At 51.5% G+C, this 15,336-nt stretch overlaps 1 protein-coding gene across 1 annotated transcript in view; it reads right to left on the reverse strand.

Moving 5' to 3' along the window:
- Window positions 1-14,597, reverse strand: part of LOC140112350 (dynein beta chain, ciliary-like) — a gene marked incomplete at its 3' end in the record, with an annotated part of 32,021 nt that extends 17,424 nt beyond the window's left edge. Inside the window, exons 1-3 of the mRNA XM_072132461.1 lie at window positions 14,459-14,597; window positions 7,716-7,767; window positions 260-811 (exon numbers count right to left, since the gene is read on the reverse strand). Of these exons, the coding sequence (XP_071988562.1) occupies window positions 260-616 (357 nt within the window). The remainder of the gene's footprint in view (window positions 1-259; window positions 812-7,715; window positions 7,768-14,458) is intronic.
- Between the last annotated feature and the right edge of the window lie 739 nt (window positions 14,598-15,336).

Here is a 15,336-nt window from a genome sequence, read left to right on the forward strand (position 1 = left end):
ACTTCAATTTAAAAAAAAAATTTTTATAAAAAAATCTGCATCTACGCGCAAGAAAAGTGACGTAATCATTATTATATTTTCCACAGGGGAAAAAAAACCCCCATCATCTTTGTTACTTCCAAATCCCATCACTTAGATGCTTCTGTGTTGTATTTTGTATTTTCCGCACCAAAATCTGCAGGTAAAATCCGCACATAATCCGCACATAATCCGCACATATGCAAATATCCTGAGATGTGGAGGGTTCTGCGTTTCTTACCTCTTCCACCAGTGCGGAGAAGTGATCCAGGGGGGCGTAGGACAGGTCCCCGTACACCAGGCTGCTCTTCATGGAGTCGGGGCTCAGGAAGACGTTGGGCCTCTTCAGGAAGTAGACGGCTTTATTCTTGGTGGAGTTGGGGTACTCCAGCATGGGCACCAGCAGTCCGGCCGGGCTGAGGGCCACCACCAGCACCATGTGATCGGCCTTCTCCAGGAAGTCCTGGAAGACGCTGCGGTTGTCCTCGGTGGACAGACACTTGTGCCAGCGCTCGGGCTTCAGCTTCAGGGTCTTCAGGACGTATTCCTCTATGAATTGCAGCCTCTTGTCGGTGTTGGGGGCCGCCGGCTCGTCCATGTCTGTACCGGGATGGCAGAGATTTGTTCAGTTCATGTGCAGGGGCTGGAGGCAGCGAGGACTGAGGCTCTCGGCGGCTCGGATACCTCCTTCTTCTCTCTCGGCTGCTATGGGAACTCTGTTTGTATCCAGCACGTTGCAGAGAGTTGTGGTTGCTGCAGTTGGGACAATGGTTGGTTCTCTCCCCCGGGGAGGCTGTGAGGAGACAACGTGGTTACTATTGTGTGTAACTACAGACAGAGACTCTGATTAACTTGTCCGACCAGGTGGAACCGCTGCGGGGAAACCGGGACTGTGGAATCCCGGGGAGGTCCTGTGTGCTGTCATCTATAACACCGTGCAGGACCTCTACATGACACGTCCTAGTGGTCCCATGTAATATCCATACAATGTCTGGGGAAGTTGTGGGAATCAGGGACTGTGAATCCCGGGGAGGTCCTGTGTGCTGTCATCTATAACACCGTGCAGGACCTCTACATGACACGTCCTAGTGGCCCCATGTAATATCCATACAATGTCCGGGGAAGTTGTGGGAATCAGGGACTGTGAATCCCGGGGAGGTCCTTTGTGCTGTCACCTGTAACACTGTGCAGGACCTCTACATGACACGTCCTAGTGGCCCCATGTAATATCCATACAATGTCCGGGGAAGTTGTGGGAATCAGGGACTGTGGATCCTGGGGAGGTCCTGTGTGCTGTCACCTATAACACCGTGCAGGACCTCTACATGACACGTCCTAGTGGCCCCATGTAATATCCATACAATGTCCTGGGAAGCTGCGGGGAATCAGGGACTGTGGATCCTGGGGAGGTCCTGTGTGCTGTCACCTATAACACCGTGCAGGACCTCTACATGACACATCCTAGTGGCCCCATGTAATATCCATACAATGTCCTGGGAAGCTGCGGGAAACAGGGACTGTGAATCCCGGGGAGGTCCTGTGTGCTATCACCTGTAACACTGTGCAGGACCTCTACATGACACGTCCTAGTGGCCCCATGTAATATCCATACAATGTCCTGGGAAGCTGCGGGGAAACAGGGACTGTGGATCCTGGGGAGGTCCTGTGTGCTGTCACCTATAACACCATGCAGGACCTCTATCTGCAGGACCTATGGCCCCATGTAATTTCCATACAATGTAGCGCAGTGCTGGTGATATTGGGGGGTTTGGAGGTTGGGGTGCACTATCTATGTGCTGTTTGCTTGTTTTCCTGTTACCTGCACAGTCTGAACACACACGAGACAAGACTTAGAGGAAGTGTCTATAACCTGCAGTGTCGGGGGGGCCTCTTATCCCTGCAGTGTCGGGGCCTCTTATCTCTGCAGTGTCGGGGCCTCTTATCTCTGCAGTGTCGGGGCCTCTTATCTCTGCAGTGTCGGGGGGGGGGCCTCTTATCTCTGCAGTGTCGGGGCCTCTTATCTCTGCAGTGTCGGGGCCTCTTATCTCTGCAGTGTCGGGGGGGCCTCTTATCTCTGCAGTGTCGGGGCCTCTTATCTCTGCAGTGTCGGGGGGGCCTCTTATCTCTGCAGTGTCGGGGGGGCCTCTTATCTCTGCAGTGTCGGGGGGGGCCTCTTATCTCTGCAGTGTCGGGGGGGCCTCTTATCTCTGCAGTGTCGGGGGGGCCTCTTATCTCTGCAGTGTCGGGGGGGCCTCTTATCTCTGCAGTGTCGGGGGGGCCTCTTATCTCTGCAGTGTCGGGGGGGCCTCTTATCTCTGCAGTGTCGGGGGGGCCTCTTATCTCTGCAGTGTCGGGGGGGGCCTCTTATCTCTGCAGTGTCGGGGGGGGCCTCTTATCTCTGCAGTGTCGGGGGGGCCTCTTATCTCTGCAGTGTCGGGGGGGCCTCTTATCTCTGCAGTGTCGGGGGGGCCTCTTATCTCTGCAGTGTCGGGGGGGCCTCTTATCTCTGCAGTGTCGGGGGGGCCTCTTATCTCTGCAGTGTCGGGGGGGCCTCTTATCTCTGCAGTGTCGGGGGGGCCTCTTATCTCTGCAGTGTCGGGGGGGCCTCTTATCTCTGCAGTGTCGGGGGGGCCTCTTATCTCTGCAGTGTCGGGGGGGCCTCTTATCTCTGCAGTGTCGGGGGGGCCTCTTATCTCTGCAGTGTCGGGGGGGCCTCTTATCTCTGCAGTGTCGGGGGGGCCTCTTATCTCTGCAGTGTCGGGGGGGCCTCTTATCTCTGCAGTGTCGGGGGGGCCTCTTATCTCTGCAGTGTCGGGGGGGCCTCTTATCTCTGCAGTGTCGGGGGGGCCTCTTATCTCTGCAGTGTCGGGGGGGCCTCTTATCTCTGCAGTGTCGGGGGGGCCTCTTATCTCTGCAGTGTCGGGGGGGCCTCTTATCTCTGCAGTGTCGGGGGGGCCTCTTATCTCTGCAGTGTCGGGGGGGCCTCTTATCTCTGCAGTGTCGGGGGGGGCTCTTATCTCTGCAGTGTCGGGGGGGCCTCTTATCTCTGCAGTGTCGGGGGGGCCTCTTATCTCTGCAGTGTCGGGGGGGCCTCTTATCTCTGCAGTGTCGGGGGGGCCTCTTATCTCTGCAGTGTCGGGGGGGCCTCTTATCTCTGCAGTGTCGGGGGGGCCTCTTATCTCTGCAGTGTCGGGGGGGCCTCTTATCTCTGCAGTGTCGGGGGGGCCTCTTATCTCTGCAGTGTCGGGGGGGCCTCTTATCTCTGCAGTGTCGGGGGGGCCTCTTATCTCTGCAGTGTCGGGGGGGCCTCTTATCTCTGCAGTGTCGGGGGGGCCTCTTATCTCTGCAGTGTCGGGGGGGCCTCTTATCTCTGCAGTGTCGGGGGGGCCTCTTATCTCTGCAGTGTCGGGGGGGCCTCTTATCTCTGCAGTGTCGGGGGGGCCTCTTATCTCTGCAGTGTCGGGGGGGCCTCTTATCTCTGCAGTGTCGGGGGGGCCTCTTATCTCTGCAGTGTCGGGGGGGCCTCTTATCTCTGCAGTGTCGGGGGGGCCTCTTATCTCTGCAGTGTCGGGGGGGGGGGCCTCTTATCTCTGCAGTGTCGGGGCCTCTTATCTCTGCAGTGTCGGGGGAGGGGGGGGGCCTCTTATCTCTGCAGTGTCGGGGGGGGGGGCCTCTTATCTCTGCAGTGTCGGGGCCTCTTATCTCTGCAGTGTCGGGGCCTCTTATCTCTGCAGTGTCGGGGCCCCTTATCACCTACAATGTTACTCTCATTATTGTCTGCCGGCCATTTGCTTTGTCTCAGTTTATGAGACTTGTGTCCACACTGCGTTACAGCTGGAGATCTGGTACATTGTTTCCCTAAAGAGGTCGTCTGGAGGATGAAAACAAGTCTGCTTTCTTCCAAAAACAGCGCCTCCCCTGACTATGGCTCGTGCTGGTATTACAGCTCAGCGCCTCCCCTGACTATGGCTTGTGCTGGTATTACAGCTCAGCGCCTCCCCTGACTATGGCTCGTGCTGGTATTACAGCTCAGCGCCTCCCCTGACTATGGCTTGTGCCGGTATTGCAGCTCAGCGCCTCCCCTGACTATGGCTCGTGCTGGTATTACAGCTCAGCGCCTCCCCTGACTATGGCTCATGCTGGTATTACAGCTCAGCGCCTCCCCTGACTATGGCTCGTGCTGGTATTACAGCTCAGCGCCTCCCCTGACTATGCCTCGTGCTGGTATTACAGCTCAGCGCCTCCCCTGACTATGCCTCGTGCTGGTATTACAGCTCAGCGCCTCCCCTGACTATGGCTCGTGCTGGTATTACAGCTCAGCGCCTCCCCTGACTATGGCTCGTGCTGGTATTACAGCTCAGCGCCTCCCCTGACTATGGCTCGTGCTGGTATTACAGCTCAGCGCCTCCCCTGACTATGGCTCGTGCTGGTATTACAGCTCAGCGCCTCCCCTGACTATGGCTCGTGCTGGTATTACAGCTCAGCGCCTCCCCTGACTATGGCTCGTGCTGGTATTACAGCTCAGCGCCTCCCCTGACTATGGCTTGTGCTGGTATTACAGCTCAGCGCCTCCCCTGACTATGGCTCGTGCTGGTATTACAGCTCAGCGCCTCCCCTGACTATGGCTCGTGCTGGTATTACAGCTCAGCGCCTCCCCTGACTATGGCTCGTGCTGGTATTACAGCTCGGCGCCTCCCCTGACTATGGCTCGTGCTGGTATTACAGCTCGGCGCCTCCCCTGACTATGGCTCGTGCTGGTATTACAGCTCAGCGCCTCCCCTGACTATGGCTCGTGCTGGTATTGCAGCTCAGCGCCTCCCCTGACTATGGCTCGTGCTGGTATTACAGCTCAGCGCCTCCCCTGACTATGGCTCGTGCTGGTATTGCAGCTCAGCGCCTCCCCTGACTATGGCTCGTGCTGGTATTACAGCTCAGCGCCTCCCCTGACTATGGTTCATGCTGGTATTACAGCTCAGCGCCTCCCCTGACTATGGCTCGTGCTGGTATTACAGCTCAGCGCCTCCCCTGACTATGGCTCGTGCCGGTATTACAGCTCAGCGCCTCCCCTGACTATGGCTCGTGCCGGTATTACAGCTCAGCGCCTCCCCTGACTATGGCTTGTGCTGGTATTACAGCTCAGCGCCTCCCCTGACTATGGCTCGTGCTGGTATTGCAGCTCAGCGCCTCCCCTGACTATGGCTCGTGCTGGTATTACAGCTCAGCGCCTCCCCTGACTATGGCTCGTGCTGGTATTACAGCTCAGCGCCTCCCCTGACTATGGCTCGTGCTGGTATTACAGCTCAGCGCCTCCCCTGACTATGGCTCGTGCTGGTATTACAGCTCGGCGCCTCCCCTGACTATGGCTCGTGCTGGTATTGCAGCTCAGCGCCTCCCCTGACTATGGCTCATGCTGGTATTACAGCTCAGCGCCTCCCCTGACTATGGCTTGTGCTGGTATTACAGCTCAGCGCCTCCCCTGACTATGGCTTGTGCTGGTATTACAGCTCAGCGCCTCCCCTGACTATGGCTCGTGCTGGTATTGCAGCTCAGCGCCTCCCCTGACTATGGCTCGTGCTGGTATTACAGCTCAGCGCCTCCCCTGACTATGGCTCGTGCTGGTATTGCAGCTCAGCGCCTCCCCTGACTATGGCTCGTGCTGGTATTACAGCTCAGCGCCTCCCCTGACTATGGCTCGTGCTGGTATTACAGCTCAGCGCCTCCCCTGACTATGGCTCGTGCTGGTATTACAGCTCAGCGCCTCCCCTGACTATGGCTCGTGCTGGTATTGCAGCTCAGCGCCTCCCCTGACTATGGCTCGTGCTGGTATTACAGCTCAGCGCCTCCCCTGACTATGGCTCGTGCTGGTATTGCAGCTCAGCGCCTCCCCTGACTATGGCTCGTGCTGGTATTACAGCTCAGCGCCTCCCCTGACTATGGCTCGTGCTGGTATTACAGCTCAGCGCCTCCCCTGACTATGGCTCGTGCTGGTATTACAGCTCGGTTCCATTCATCTACAGCTGAGCTGCAATACCGGCACCAATGAAAACCAAGATTGAATTTTTTTGGAAAATACATGAATTTAGGCCAAAACTGACAGTTTCATAATAAATAAAATGATGAAACGCTCTGCAACGTCTAATGCCCAATTTCTCCCGAGTGTACTGATCCCCCATATGTGGTGGTAGTCTGCTGTACGGGCGCACGGCCGAGCATAGGGTCAAAACAGCGCTATTCACAGCAGATTTGTATTGTCACATTGTACCACCTATACATTGTAATTTTTTTTGGTAATCCAAACATATGAGGCTTATTATTTACGGGATGAGATACAATGTATAGATAATTAATTTTTGGAGTCTAAAGCTTATTCATGAGATTTTATTAACTATTTCAAGGGGGACACAAACAAAATCATCAATTTTTATTTTGGATTTTTAGCATTTTTTTCCCCCCGCTCACCGTAACGTAAAAATAATATGTTATCTTTATTCTCTGGTCACTACGGTTACGGTGATTCCTCATTTATATCGTTTTTCTTATCTTTGCTCAATTTTACTGAGGAAAACCAATATTGGAGAAAATCGCATTGTTTTTACTATTGACAACTTTTCAGGGGCAGAACTTCTGTATTTTTCTGTTGTTAGATCTGGTTGAGGGCTTATTTTTTGCGTAAAGAGTTGTTTTATTCAGTCGTATCATATTAGGGAACGTAACTTTTTTTGATCACTTTTTAGAACATTTTTTGTGATGGTGTTTGATGAAAAATTGTATATTACGGGAAGCTTTTCGTAGTTTTTTTTTTTTCATCGTTCACCGAGCGGGTTCAATATTGATTTAGATTTATTGTACAGATTAATACCAAATATGTAGATTTTTCGTGTGTTTTATACACTGTAGTTGCATTATATGTGTAACTGGGGAGATTATGGGACTTTATTTTATTTATTTCATTATTATTATAAAATGATTAATCTTTTTTTTTTTTACTTTTTTACATTTTCCACCTTTTGGCTTGAACAAGCGATCATCATCCGATCACTTGTTCAAGCCTCTACACTGCAATATACTTGTATTGCAGTGTATAGTGTAAGTAACTGAGTGTGCCGCGCACACCTTCCTGGCACACCTTCCTGGCACACCTTCCTGGCAGGACCCGGCGAGAAGAGGAGCCGGAAGCCTCGGGTCACTCGCCGGACCCGGGGCAGCGGCAGGAGGGATCGGAACCCCTGATAAGCACGCCGGGGGGGTTCCGATCCACGTGGGACACACTTGCACGCCGCGGTCATGCTTGACCGCGGCGTGTAAGGGGTTAAACACCCGGGGTCTGACCTTTAAGGCCAGATTTCCATGGGCCATGTCCACTAAGTTCAGTGATTTGAGGTTCAGTCAGGCCTGAGTCGGCTATGAGATGAGTGGGATCCGGACCCCCAACAACCAGGATTCCTCCCGCCTCTGACAGTACAGCTCCAGTCTCTGTTTAGTGGCTGGACTGAGTTACTGCACCTCAGCTCTCACTCATTTAAAGGGGTTGTACATTATTATCCCTCCTCTGCAGGATGTACCCTTATTCTCAGTCTCCACCGCTTGTATGCAGAGCTTGTATTACACAGAGCGCCCCCTACAGAGCACTCCCCGCCTCTGCAATCTACATTGTTAGTGATCCCGGCGTAACCCCGGAGCGGGACCCCCGCACTCACCTCTGCTGGGACGCCTAGTGACCGGATTATCAGATGTTCCGGACCATCAGCACTGCAAAAAAGAGACAAGGTTTTAATGTTTTTGTAATTAAAGGTTATTTATTGTTATGTAATGGAGATGGCACAGAGCACAGCAGTGTGAGGACACGCTCCCTCCCTTACAATACTGGAATAAAATTCCATATTTCACAGTCCCGCTGCTACAACATACACAAAGGTCTGGTTACACATCTCTCCAGGGACAATACATAACACTGGCTGCAGAGAGCACAGAGCACAGCAGTGTGAGGTCTGATTATACATCTCTCCAGGGACAATACATAACACTGGCTGCAGAGAGCACAGAGCACAGCAGTGTGAGGTCTGATTACACATCTCTCCAGGGACACTACATAACACTGGCTGCAGAGAGCACAGAGCACAGCAGTGTGAGGTCTGATTACACATCTCTCCAGGGACAATACATAACACTGGCTGCAGAGAGCACAGAGCACAGCAGTGTGAGGTCTGATTACACATCTCTCCAGGGACAATACATAACACTGGCTGCAGAGATCACAGAGCACAGCAGTGTGAGGTCTGATTACACATCTCTCCAGGGACAATACATAACACTGACTGCAGAGAGCACAGAGCACAGCAGTGTGAGGTCTGATTACACATCTCTCCAGGGACAATACATAACACTGGCTGCAGAGAGCACAGCAGTGTGAGGTCTGATTACACATCTCTCCAGGGACAATACATAACACTGGCTGCAGAGAGCACGGAGCACAGCAGTGTGAGGTCTGATTACACATCTATCCAGGGACAGTATATAACACTGGCTGCAGAGAGCACAGAGCACAGCAGTGTGAGGTCTGATTACACATCTCTCCAGGGACAATACATAACACTGGCTGCAGAGAGCACAGAGCACAGCAGTGTGAGGTCTGATTACACATCTCTCCAGGGACAATACATAACACTGGCTGCAGAGAGCACAGAGCACAGCAGTGTGAGGTCTGATTACACATCTCTCCAGAGACAATACATAACACTGGATGCAGAGAGCACAGAGCACAGCAGTGTAAGGTCTGATTACGCATCTCTCCAGGGACAATACATAACACTGGCTGCAGAGAGCACAGAGCACAGCAGTGTGAGGTCTGATTACTCATCTCTCCAGGGACAATACATAACACTGGCTGCAGAGAGCACAGAGCACAGCAGTGTGAGGTCTGATTACACATCTCTCCAGGGACAATACATAACACTGGCTGCAGAGAGCACAGAGCACAGCAGTGTGAGGTCTGATTACACATCTCTCCAGGTACAATACATAACACTGGCTGCAGAGAGCACAGAGCATAGCAGTGTGAGGTCTGATTACACATCTCTCCAGGGACAATACATAACACTGGGTGCAGAGAGCACAGAGCACAGCAGTGTGAGGTCTGATTACACATCTCTCCAGGGACAATACATAACACTGGCTGCAGAGAGCACAGAGCACAGCAGTGTGAGGTCTGATTACACATCTCTCCAGGGACAATACCTAACACTGGCTGCAGAGAGCACAGAGCACAGCAGTGTGAGGTCTGATTACACATATCTCCAGGGGCAATACATAACACTGGCTGCAGAGAGCACAGCAGTGTGAGGTCTGGTTACACATCTCTCCAGGGACAGTACATAACACTGGCTGCAGAGAGCACAGAGCACAGCAGTGTGAGGTCTGATTACACATCTCTCCAGGGACAATACATAACACTGGCTGCAGAGAGCACAGAGCACAGCAGTGTGAGGTCTGATTACACATCTCTCCAGGGACAATACATAACACTGGCTGCAGAGAGCACAGAGCACAGCAGTGTAAGGTCTGATTACACATCTCTCCAGGGACAATACATAACACTGGCTGCAGAGAGCACAGAGCACAGCAGTGTGAGGTCTGATTACACATCTCTCCAGGGACAGTACATAACACTGGCTGCAGAGAGCACAGAGCAGAGCAGTGTGAGGTCTGATTACACATCTCTCCAGGGACAATACATAACACTGGCTGCAGAGAGCACAGAGCACAGCAGTGTGAGGTCTGATTACACATCTCTCCAGGGAGAATACATAACACTGGCTGCAGAGAGCACAGAGCACAGCAGTGTGAGGTCTGATTACACATCTCTCCAGGGACAGTACATAACACTGGCTGCAGAGAGCACAGAGCACAGCAGTGTGAGGTCTGATTACACATCTCTCCAGGGACAGTACATAACACTGGCTGCAGAGAGCACAGAGCACAGCAGTGTGAGCTCTGATTACACATCTCTCCAGAGACAATACATAACACTGGCTGCAGAGAGCACAGAGCACAGCAGTGTGAGGTCTGATTACACATCTCTCCAGGGACAATACATAACACTGGATGAAGAGAGCACAGAGCACAGCAGTGTGAGGTCTGATTACACATCTCTCCAGGGACAATATATAACACTGGCTGCAGAGAGCACAGAGCACAGCAGTGTGAGGTCTGATTACACATCTCTCCAGGGACAATACATAACACTGGCTGCAGAGAGCACAGAGCACAGCAGTGTGAGGTCTGATTACACATCTCTCCAGAGACAGTACATAACACTGGCTGCAGAGAGCACAGAGCACAGCATTGTGAGGTCTGATCACACATCTCTCCAGGGACAATACATAACACTGGCTGCAGAGAGCACAGAGCACAGCAGTGTGAGGTCTGATTACACATCTCTCCAGGGACAATACATAACACTGGCTGCAGAGAGCACAGAGCACAGCAGTGTGAGGTCTGATTACATATCTCTCTAGTGACAATACATAACACTGGCTGCAGAGAGCACAGAGCACAGCAGTGTGAGGTCTGATTACACATCTCTCCAGGGACAGTACATAACACTGGCTGCAGAGCACAGAGCACAGCAGTGTGAGGTCTGATTACACATCTCTCCAGGGACAATACATAACACTGGCTGCAGAGAGCACAGAGCACAGCAGTGTGAGGTCTGATTACACATCTCTCCAGGGACAATACATAACACTGGCTGCAGAGAGCACAGAGCACAGCAGTGTGAGGTCTGATTACATATCTCTACAGGGACAATACATAACACTGGCTGTAGAGAGCACAGAGCACAGCAGTGTGAGGTCTGATTACATATCTCTCCAGGGACAATACATAACACTGCCTGCAGAGAGCACAGAACACAGCAGTGTGAGGTCTGATTACACATCTCTCCAGGGACAATACATAACACTGGCTGCAGAGAGCACAGAGCACAGCAGTGTGAGGTCTGATTACACATCTCTCGAGGGACAATACATAACACTGGCTGCAGAGAGCACAGAGCACAGCAGTGTGAGGTCTGATTACACATCTCTCCAGGGACAGTACATAACACTGGCTGCAGAGCACAGAGCACAGCAGTGTGAGGTCTGATTACACATCTCTCCAAGGACAAAACATAACACTGGCGGCAGAGAGCACAGAGCACAGCAGTGTGAGGTCTGATTACACATCTCTCCAGGGACAATACATAACACTGGCTGCAGAGAGCACAGAGCACAGCAGTGTGAGGTCTGATTACACATCTCTCCAAGGACAATACATAACACTGGCGGCAGAGAGCACAGAGCACAGCAGTGTGAGGTCTGATTACACATCTCTCCAGGGACAATACATAACACTGGCTGCAGAGAGCACAGAGCACAGCAGTGTGAGGTCTGATTACACATCTCTCCAGGGATAATACATAACACTGGCTGCAGAGAGCACAGAGCACAGCAGTGTGAGGTCTGATTACACATCTCTCCAGGGACAATACATAACACTGGCGGCAGAGAGCACAGAGCACAGCAGTGTGAGGTCTGATTACACATCTCTCCAGGGACATTACATAACACTGGCTGCAGAGAGCACAGAGCACAGCAGTGTGAGGTCTGATTACACATCTCTCCAGGGACAATACATAACACTAGCTGCAGAGAGCACAGAGCACAGCAGTGTGAGGTCTGATTACACATCTATCCAGGGACAATACAGAACACTGGCTGCAGAGAGCGCAGAGCACAGCAGTGTGAGGTCTGATTACTCATCTCTCCAGGGACAATACATAACACTGGCTGCAGAGAGCACAGAGCACAGCAGTGTGAGGTCTGATTACACATCTCTCCAGGGACAATACATAACACTGGCTGCAGAGAGCACAGAGCACAGCAGTGTGAGGTCTGATTACACATCTCTCCAGGGACAATACATAACACTGGCTGCAGAGAGCACAGAGCACAGCAGTGTGAGGTCTGATTACACATCTCTCCAGGGACAATACATAACACTGGCTGCAGAGAGCACAGAGCACAGCAGTGTGAGGCCTGATTACACATCTCTCCAGGGACAATACATAACACTGGCTGCAGAGAGCACAGAGCACAGCAGTGTGAGGCCTGATTACACATCTCTCCAGGGACAATGCATAACACTGGCTGCAGAGAGCACAGAGCACAGCAGTGTGAGGTCTGATTACACATCTCTCCTGGGACAATACATAACACTGGCTGCAGAGAGCACAGAGCACAGCAGTGTGAGGTCTGATTACACATCTCTCCAGGGACAATACATAACACTGGCTGCAGAGAGCACAGAGCACAGCAGTGTGAGGTCTGATTACACATCTCTCCAGGGACAATACATAACCCTGGCTGCAGAGAGCACAGAGCACAGCAGTGTGAGGTCTGATTACACATCTCTCCAGGGACAATACATAACACTGGCTGCAGAGAGCACAGAGCACAGCAGTGTGAGGTCTGATTACACATCTCTCCAGGGACAATACATAACCCTGGCTGCAGAGAGCAAAGAGCACAGCAGTGTGAGGTCTGATTACACATCTCTCCAGGGACAATACATAACACTGGCTGCAGAGAGCACAGAGCACAGCAGTGTGAGGTCTTATTACACATCTCTCCAGGGACAATACATAACACTGGCTGCAGAGAGCACAGAGCACAGCAGTGTGAGGTCTGATTACACATCTCTCCAGGGACAATACATAACACTGGCTGCAGAGAGCAAAGAGCACAGCAGTGTGGGGTCTGATTACACATCTCTCCAGGGACAATACATAACACTGGCTGCAGAGAGCACAGAGCACAGCAGTGTGAGGTCTTATTACACATCTCTCCAGGGACAATACATAACACTGGCTGCAGAGAGCACAGAGCACAGCAGTGTGAGGTCTGATTACACATCTCTCCAGGGACAATACATAACACTGGCTGCAGAGAGCACAGAGCACAGCAGTGTGAGGTCTGATTACACATCTCTCCAGGGACAATACATAACACTGGCTGCAGAGAGCACAGAGCACAGCAGTGTGAGGTCTGATTACACATCTCTCCAGGGACAATACATAACACTGGCTGCAGAGAGCACAGAGCACAGCAGTGTGAGGTCTGATTACACATCTCTCCAGGGACAGTACATAACACTGGCTGCAGAGAGCACAGAGCACAGCAGTGTGAGGTCTGATTACACATCTCTCCAGGGACAATACATAACACTGGCTGCAGAGAGCACAGAGCACAGGAGTGTGAGGTCTGATTACACATCTCTCCAGGGACAATACATAACACTGGCTGCAGAGAGCACAGAGCACAGCAGTGTGAGGTCTGATTACACATCTCTCCAGGGACAATACATAACACTGGCTGCAGAGAGCACAGAGCACAGCAGTGTGAGGTCTGATTACACATCTCTCCAGGGACAATACATAACACTGGCTGCAGAGAGCACAGAGCACAGCAGTGTGAGGTCTGATTACACATCTCTCCAGGGACAATACATAACACTGGCTGCAGAGAGCACAGAGCACAGCAGTGTGAGGTCTGATTAAACAGTCCTGCTGCTACTAACAACATACACAAAGGTCTGATTACATGGCTCTGCAGGGACAATACCTAACATTGGCTGCACAGAGCACAGCAGTGTGAGGATAGACCCCCAGTGCTCTTGGAGGATATACAATCCTGGAGTATAAATTCATGTGTCACAGTCCTGCTGCTACTAACAACATACGTAAAAGTAAGCGTCCACACTCAAATATCCGTATCAGGTGTCGCCTTCCTTTAACCCATTCCCCTCCTCCTGACTAACTCCGACAAAACGTCACCTCGTGTAGTAGTCGTCCCCATAATGTTGTGTGTTTTTAATGGGTTTTATTTAAATTTTTGAAATTTATGAAATGTGAAAAAAATCCTCTCCCTTCCTTCCCACATCATGTGATATAAAATCTGCCTGCACTGACACAGTGTAACGCAGCAGCGCTCTTCCAGTGGGGTCCGTCAGTCATGGTCGGTTGGTCGTGGTCGGCCATTTTGTCCTGTATCTGATACTGGTAAATGGGGCAGCCCGTGACAAAAACACGTTGGCCTCCACTAGTCGCCTGCAGGATCAGGCGGAGACGAACCCTGGAGCCAGTCTGAACACGGCCTGAGCTGTCGCAGATCTCTGAGGTAAATTATGAGGAGATTTTACCTCAGAATAACTCAAAACTGTCAAAAACATGAACCAAGTCCTAAAAGGCGAAAACGTGTCAGAAATATGAAATTTGTGAGAAAAATCTCATAAAACTGCACATTTCCATCTCTTAAACATGAAAATGTTCTCAGATGAAGGAGAAGGAAATATCTTAAACAATCACTTGTGTTTTACCACAGATTGTGCACCCCCCTCCCCTCACCACATGGACCCGTCTTCTATAGAGCAGGCGCCATTTTAGACTGTCTGCAGCCTCAGCTCCTGACTAGACCCGCACAGCCAATAGGCGGCCGCCATTTTCCCGCACACGCGTGACGTCATCCGGAGGAGGGCGGGGCTACTCAGATGACAGTTTGTCCGTGTCTTCAGTGACGGTTTTCTTGGTGGGTGTGGCTTCTTGTGGGGGCGCGGCTTCTTAATAGAAGAGGCGGGGCTCGGAGGATGTTATTACATGGGACTCTATTTAAGGGGCGGAGCAACATTTAGTTTTTCACATGGGACTGTATATTTTATAATGAAAAGAGAGAGGGGGGATATTTTTACATGGTTCTGCATGGTTTGTATGTTGAGGTGATGTTTTACATGGGACTGTATTTTAGAGGGGTCTTGGGGGGGAGGGGTTATGTAAGTGGAGGCTGAGGGGACAGGAAGCGTCATTAGAGGTGTTAGAGCAGAATAGTTGCCCATAGCAACCAATCAGAACTCAGCTTTCATTTTCCCAGAGCTGTTTATAAAGTGAAAGCTGAGCTCTGATTGGTTGCCCCCAGTTCTGCTCTGAGACACTTCTAATGAATGACACACACTGAATTTGACATAGGACTGCATGTTAGGGGGGGTCTTAACAAGGGACTTTAAGTAGGGGCCTCTGGAGGTAGTGGTGGTGTTATTAAATCAGGCTCGCTTTATTTTACATGGGACTGCTCATTGAGAAGATGTGAAAGAAGGGAAGTGATGTATTACATGGGACTGCACTGTATGTGGAAGGGTAGTACAAATGGATATGGAGGGGCTGAAGGGTGTTATATATCTTACATAGCACTGCAGGTTAGGGGCTGGAGGTGCAGAGTTATGAATTTACAT

The sequence above is a fragment of the Engystomops pustulosus genome, unplaced genomic scaffold (assembly GCF_040894005.1).
Source record: "Engystomops pustulosus unplaced genomic scaffold, aEngPut4.maternal MAT_SCAFFOLD_710, whole genome shotgun sequence".
In the NCBI taxonomy this organism is placed as follows: domain Eukaryota; kingdom Metazoa; phylum Chordata; class Amphibia; order Anura; family Leptodactylidae; genus Engystomops; species Engystomops pustulosus.